This window comes from Conger conger, chromosome 10, assembly GCF_963514075.1.
Source record: "Conger conger chromosome 10, fConCon1.1, whole genome shotgun sequence".
In the NCBI taxonomy this organism is placed as follows: Eukaryota; Metazoa; Chordata; class Actinopteri; order Anguilliformes; family Congridae; genus Conger; species Conger conger.
This window is the reverse complement of record NC_083769.1, coordinates 50,261,177-50,268,676: the sequence shown is the minus strand read 5'-3', so window position 1 is coordinate 50,268,676 and position 7,500 is coordinate 50,261,177. Positions and strand designations below refer to the sequence as shown.

The 7,500-nt window shown below is 50.4% G+C and overlaps 1 protein-coding gene across 1 annotated transcript in view; it reads left to right on the top strand.

The window, feature by feature from the left end:
* Positions 1-7,500, top strand: part of kif5aa (kinesin family member 5A, a) — a 38,440-nt gene that overhangs the window by 27,092 nt on the left and 3,848 nt on the right. Inside the window, exons 21-25 of the mRNA XM_061259167.1 lie at positions 1-35; positions 140-211; positions 784-888; positions 5,785-6,001; positions 6,835-7,000. The exon at positions 1-35 is cut by the window's left edge and continues 26 nt beyond it. Of these exons, the coding sequence (XP_061115151.1) occupies positions 1-35; positions 140-211; positions 784-888; positions 5,785-6,001; positions 6,835-7,000 (595 nt within the window). The remainder of the gene's footprint in view (positions 36-139; positions 212-783; positions 889-5,784; positions 6,002-6,834; positions 7,001-7,500) is intronic.

The window sequence follows — 7,500 nt, the reverse complement described above, 5'->3', positions numbered from 1 at the left end:
CCAAGCAGGATCTCAAGGGCCTGGAGGAGACTGTGGTGAGTGAATGACCTTTTCCCCTCGTCTTTCATCACCTTCTGCTCTACTGACTGGGCCATGAGTTATTTTCATTGTTTTTTCCTTCTCTCTCTATCTATCTCAGGCCCGTGAACTCCAGACCCTCCACAACCTGCGCAAGCTTTTTGTTCAAGACCTCACAAATCGAGTCAAGAAAGTAAGAGAGTGTGTGAGTGTGAGAGTGAGTGTGTGAGAGAGAGGGCTCTTTCCAATCATGATTTTTCAATCGCATTTACTTTGTCTGACCCATAAATCGATCGAGGTCCACTATCCTTAAGGAAATTCCATTCCGGAGCTAGAAGCCAGGAGTTAGGAGGTTCCTGAATATTTATTGACCAAGAAAACAGGAGCGCATCCTTTGCGGAAGTTATTTTTGGAAAATGTCTGACATATAAATGATGGACTTGTGGCTCTACCTCTCCCCATCTGCCACGTCGGTAACTGAGAGATTCTGTCAAACTGGCAGGGGGGTGATTGTCATGCTGGTTTGGAGACAAGCGGACAAAGTGAGTTAAGAGACTGGGAGAGGGATGATTTAAAGGCAGGTCGCAACATCAACAGGCAGTTTAGAGAAAGAGGCGGGAGGAGGGAGTGTAGAGGGAGTGGAAGGGGTGTGAGAGGAAGGAGAGAGTGCTGAGATCCCTCCTGAGAGGAAGCAGCCGAGTGGACCTGGAAGCCTTTCCTTCTGCAGTGCCTGTGTGATCTGATCCTTCTTCTTCTCCTCCACAGAGTTCAGAAATGGAGGCTGATGATAGTGGGGGGTTTACCACCCAGAGGCAGAAGATTTCCTTTCTTGAGAACAACCTTGACCAGCTTACTAAAGTTCACAAACAGGTGAGAGCCGGTGGGCCGGGCGGTGAGAGTTTGGGATGTGTGGCATGCAATGGGGCCGGGGCCAGGGGTGCATGGCTGTGCTCACTCTGGAGCCCCCTGGTGGTGGGATAATGCATAGCAGGCACAGGAGTTTGAGATGTGCTGATGTCAAACAAATTTGAATTTGAGGGCTAAAATATGTGACACTTATTTCTTGCCCCCCCTGCACTGAATATTGGCCTGTTGCATGATGGGACAGAGAGCGAGACAGAGAGAGAGGGAGGGAGGGAGGGACGGCATGTTTCAGACCCCCAGTTTCATCCTCCACCAGCATCCCTTCTTTCTTCTCCTTCTCTCCTCCTCTTACCTGTTTTCCTTTTTTCACCTGTGTCCTTGTGCTTCCGTGTGTGTACATCTGTGTGTGTGTGTGTATGTGTGTGTGTGTGTGTGTGTGTGTGTGTGCTTGTGTGTGCCTGTTGTCACTGTTTGTCCTGTCGTTCTCGTTTTTTTTTTTTTTGGGAGAGCGCCCTCTGCAGGTGATGGAGTGTTACAGACAGGTACAGACACTTGCTCTACCTTCACCTCCATCGACCTGCATCCCCCCCTCTCTCCTCTCCTCCCTTCTGTCATCCCTGTCCTGAGAGCTGTTCCACCGGCTTCAGGGGGGCACCTGTGGCTGTCTGTCTGCCTGTCTGTCTGCTGGCCAAGCCCCAGTGTTCACAAATGTAGAGAGTGAGAGAGAGATAGGGGTGTAAAGAGGGAGAGAGTGATGAATGGAGAAAGAAGGGAAAATAAAAGAGCAAGAGCGAGAGGAGAGGGTGTGTGCAACAGTGAGAGAACTGTTATCCTTTACCTTCTGCTTTGGCAAGACACCTTACATTTACCTTTTTTTATACCAAGAGTGTGAATGAGTGAATGAGAGAATGAGAGAGGTGTCACATCATCTGTGTATTCCCTGCTGTTAGGAATCCTTCCCTGTTTGCGATTCGATCCCCAGTCTTGGCGGGGGGAGTGTCGAATCTTAACCGTCGGGAAGCTTGAATGAATCCAAAAACAAAGGGTCGTAACGAGAGCAGTCCAAAAACACGGGCAGAAGTACCAAGACTCAAGGGAAAGAATCTGAATCCAGAAAATCAGGCAAAAGGTCAAAAAGCCCGAGGGAATATCCTGAATAGAAAACACACACTGACCGAAGCACACTCAGAGACTGACTAACCGGCTGGCAGGCTGACCGTCAATTTGACGAGGCAGGACACAGGGGACTGGTCACCACTGGCCTGAGATGGGAGAGAAGGAAGGTGGGGTTGATCCGCATGGACCAGGGAAGCTGGATCCTGAAGGGACTCCGCTCACAAGGGGAGGTCCTGATTGGACAACGAGACCCTCTGTCCCAGGCAAAATGGCAGTGTTGGCTTGCGTTGCCAGTTGGCCTGGTCAGCTGCAGAGACAACCAGACCTTGCTCCAGATCTGTGAACATTGTTGGACAAACCCCTGTGCAGATAGTATCCAAACCTTGACCTCCTGGGCCAAGAACAATGGGGGCTGGTACCCAAACAGGCATTCAAAAGTTGACAGACCTGTGGACGAGTAGAGTAGGGTGTTCTGAGCGTACTCTGCCCACAGTATGTGACTGCTCCAGGAGGAAGGATCAGTAGAGGGAAGGCAGCGCAGGATATTCTGGATCCTGGTTCACCCTTTCTGTCTGGCCAATGAACTGTGGCTGGAACCAGTAAGTGAACAGAAGGCTTTCCTAAACTTGGAGGTGAACTGGGGCCCACGGTCTGACACCACATCTCAAGGGACACTGAAATAGTGACGCATGAGTTCTGCTGTTTCACAGGCAGTAGGGAGTTTAGGCAGGGGTACCAGGTGGCCAGCTTTGTAACTGTCAACTAAAACAACAATATCTGTGCTATCTTGTGAGGGTGGAAGGCCAGCGATGAAACCCATGGATAAGTGAGACCCAGGACATTTGGGAGTGGGGAGTGGGTGCAGGAGGCCGTGAGGGCACAGGACCGGACATTCCCCTTCATCACGGGCCACCAGAACCATCGCTTCAGGAAGTCTAGGGTCCAAGATGTCCCTGGATGGTCTGTGGGTCGGGTGGGGTATTATAGGAGTTTGGATCAGGCTGCAGCTGAGACATAAAGATGACCTGGATCTGGCTCCCTCTGCCGTACCTGTCTGATCACAATTCCCCAACGAACTGGAGCCACAATTCTGATCACAATTCCCCAACGAACTGGAGCCACAATTCTGATCACAATTCCCCAACGAACTGGAGCCACAATTCTGATCACAATTCCCCAACGAACTGGAGCCACAATTCTGATCACAATTCCCCAACGAACTGGAGCCACAATTCTGATCACAATTCACCAATGAACTGTTGAAGAACAGGGGCCATTGGACTTCATGGGGGTTTATGGGCCTGTTGGATGTGCTTGAGATTTTTATTCTTATAGACAGTCCAGACGGGGAATGGGTGTTGAGCCCCCTCAAGCCTGAACCCCCACTCATCCATGGTGGGTTTGATGGCAGCAGGGGCAAAGTCCTCCATCCTTCTTCCCGGCGAAGAAGTCTCTGGAACGGAGAGGGAAAGATCCTTCCCAAAGGGGAGCAGGCACCAGGGAGCCAGGGAGGGGGTCTATGGGTCTGTGGGTCTATGGGTCTGTGGGTCTATGGGTCTGTGAGTCTATGGCACAATCAATTGGGCGATGAGAAGGTCTCCTGAATTAGGGAGTTTCTGTTTGTGCATGCGCATTGTTTCAGGGTGTAATATATTCAATATATATTACATTATAATACACTGCTCAAAGAAATTAAGGGAACACTTAAGGGACACATCAGATCTTGATGAACGATTTATTCAAGTTGAAAATCTTCTGATGTACATGGTCTAATTTGTTGAGAACAAAATGATGTAATAACGGTCAAAGGAAACCAAAATCATCAACCCATTGAGGGCTGGATTCAAAATCCATCGAAAATCAAGGTAAAAAATTAAAAGGTAAAGAAATCACAGGCTGATCCAACTTGAATGTGAATTTTATCACGGCAACTCATAATGTGACTCAGTAGTGTGTATGGCCCCCGTGTGCCTGTAGGCACTCCCGACAGTGTCTGGGCATGCTCCTAATGAGTCGGCGGATGGTGTCCCTGGGGGATCTCCTCCCAGACCTGGATCAGGGCATCAGTGAGCTCCTGGACAGTCTGTGGCGGTACTTGGCAGCGTCGAATGCATTGATACATAAAGTCCCATCGGTGCTCAATTGGATTTAGGTCAGGGGAACGTGAGGGCCAGTCAATGGCATCAATGCCTTCCTCATCCAGGAACTGCCTACACACTCTGTGTGACCCTCCAAGGATATGCCTCCCCAGACCATCACTGACCCACCGCCAAACCGGCCATGCTAGATGATGTTACAGGCAGCATAACGTTCACCACGGCGTCTCCAGACTCACCTGTCACATGTGCTCAGTGTGAACCTGCTCTCATCTGTGAAGAGAACAGGGTGCCAATGGCGGACCTGCCAATTCTGGTGGTCTCTCGTGAATGCAAATCGAGCTGCACAGGACCCACTAGAGGACGTTGGGCCCTCATGCCACCCTCATGGAGTCTGTTTCTGACAGTTTGGTCATTAATATGCACACCAGTAGCCTGCTGGAGGTAATTTTGTAGGGCTCTGGCAGTGCTCCTCCTGTTCCTTCTCACACAAAGGAGCAGATACCAGTCCTGCTGCTGGGTTGATTCCCTTCTACGGCCCTGTCCAGCTCTCTTTGTGTAACGGCCGGTCTCCTGGTATCTCCTCCATGCTCTTGGGACTGCACTAGGAGACACAGCAAACCTTCTTGCAACCGCACGTATGGATGTGCCATCCTGGAGGCGCTGGACTACTTGTGCAACCTGATTGGGCTGCAGGTACCGCCTCATGCTACCAGTAGTGACAAGCAGAACACAAAACTAGAGAGGAATCAGTCAGGAAGGATAAGGAGAGAGCAATTGTGGCCACCACATGAAAAGCCATTACCTTTTTGGGGGTTGTCTTGCTTTTGCATCTCCATTGCACCTGTTGTCACTTTCATTTGCACCAAAGCAGGTGAACTTGATTCACAATCACTTGTGCTTCCTAAACGGACAGATTGATATCCCTGAAGTTTAACTGACTTGGTGTTACACTGTGATGATTAAGTGTTCCTTTTTTTGAGCAGTGTATATTTAATTTTAATACATTAATTACCATTTAATATATAATATCTATATATTCAGATTATAGTCATCATATTTTTTTAAACCCACAACCCTCTGCTCTACTTCAGTCCCCTAACCATTACACCTTCTTTTCCTCATCTTAACTGAGGGAGGCTCCTGTCTATAAAACCCTACATCTACACAAGTGTGCATGATTCACTAAGGCTACTTAAAAAAGCCACACCAGGACATCCTGCTCCCACCATTCCTGCATGGCATGGGGCAGAAGGACATTTTGGACGCTTTTAATTTCACAAAATCAATCACTTTAGGAAAAGTGAAGTACCTCAGTGTTGAAGGACAGTGAGGGTGGGGAAGGGCAGTTCTGTCACAGTGTTGAGTAGCAATATTACAGTTCTGTCTCCTGATTTATCTCCCTTCAATTCTCTCTCTCCCTACTCTCTCCCTCTCTCTCCCCTCTCCCTCCCTCACCCCCCTCCTCCCTACCTCCCTCTCTCTTCCTCCCTCCCCCTCTTTCCCTCCCGCCCCTCCCTCTCTCTCCCCCCCTCTCCCTCCCTCTCTCCCCCCTCTCTCCCTCTCTCTTCCTCCCTCCCCCTCTCTCTCCCTCCCTCCCTCCCCCTCTCTCTCCCCCCCTCTCGCCCCCTCTCTCCCTCTTTCTCCCCTCTCTCTCTATCCCTCTCCCCCCCTCCCTCCCTCCCTGCAGCTGGTACGTGATAATGCAGACCTGCGCTGTGAGCTTCCGAAGCTGGAGAAACGTCTTCGCTCTACGGCTGAGCGGGTCAAGGCCCTGGAGGGCGCACTGAAGGAGGCCAAGGAGGGGGCGATGAAGGACCGCCGCCGCTACCAGCAGGAGGTGGAGCGCATCAAGGACGTGATGAGGGCCAAGGCCCCGCTGCGGCGCCCCCACATGGCGCAGATCGGTACTGCAGCCCAAACCTTTCACCAGTTTGGACCAATCATAGTCTTTGTCTGTGAGCAGACAAGTGCTTTTCATCGGTTCATAAGTAGACAGTGACTGACAGCTGGTAATAACTCTGTCCCTTGTGTGGCCTTGTGAAGCATTGCCATTCCTGTGGGTATGCGTGCAGTCAGCAGCTGTTTGTAGACACACAAGCAGGGGAGTGAATGTGATGTAAATAAACAGTGTGCAGGACACAGGTGTGCCCTCTGTGGGAAGTGCTGTAATAACGCAGCACAGAGACTGCCCGGAGCTCTGAGTCATTCTTCAGCTGCTGATTTTATCTGTTTATCTCTTCCTCTCATGGAATTGCTCTTTATTCCTGTCTTTATCTCATCTCCCTCCCCCCTCTCTCTCTCTCTCCCTCTCTCCCCTCCCTCTCTCCCTCTCTCCCCTCTCTCTCTCGCTCTCCCCTCTCTCCCCTCTCTCTCTCTCTCTCTCTCTCTCCCCTCTCTCCCCTCTCTCCCTCTCTCTCCTTCTCATGTCCTCCCTCCCTCTTCCCTCTCTCAAATTCAATTTCAAATGAGCTTTATTGGCATGGCCACACATAAGCATATTGTTGCCAAAGTGATTGTTTACATGAAACAACGATAGTAGCAATAGCAATTATTAACAATAGTAATATTATATATATATATATATAAATATATATATATATATATATATATATATATATAACGTAAAATAATAATGTATAATAATAGTAGGGTGCCGGGACCCTCAGTAATGGTGTGGGGGGGGTCTGAATAGAATAGAATCTCTCACTCTTTTTCTCTCTTCCTCTCTTCCTCTCAGCCAAGCCCATCCGCCCGGGACACTACTCCGCCTGTTCCCCGACCAACCCGCTGATCACGCGCACAAACGAGCCAATCACCTTCAGCAACGCGCTGTTCCACCGCTCAGCCCCGCCCCCGGCCCCGCCCTGTGCTCCCAGCATGCCGAGCGTCACGCAGAGTCACGGGTCAGTCCTCCAATCACAGCCTGGGACACATCCCCCAATCACAGCCTGGGACACATCCTCCAATCACAGCCTGGGACAGATCCCCCAATCACAGCCTGGGACACATCCCCCAATCACAGCCTGGGACAGATCCCCCAATCACAGCCTGGGACACATCCCCCAATCACAGCCTGGGACAGATCCCCCAATCACAGCCTGGGACAGATCCCCCAATCACAGCCTGGGACAGATCCCCCAATCACAGCCTGGGACACATCCCCCAATCACAGCCTGGGACAGATCCCCCAATCACAGCCTGGGACAGATCCGAGCGGGCTGGGCTGCTCTGGAGAAACACTTTATTTACAGGGTTTCTTAAGCACTGTCTGACTGAGCTAATTGAAGCACTAAATTAGCACTAAATCTGGTTCAGTCGTAGATAAGACCACAACAAAACATTTCACACGGAGACGCAGGAATAGAGCTGTGATTCATTAGCCAATCAATACTTTCAGGTCAGA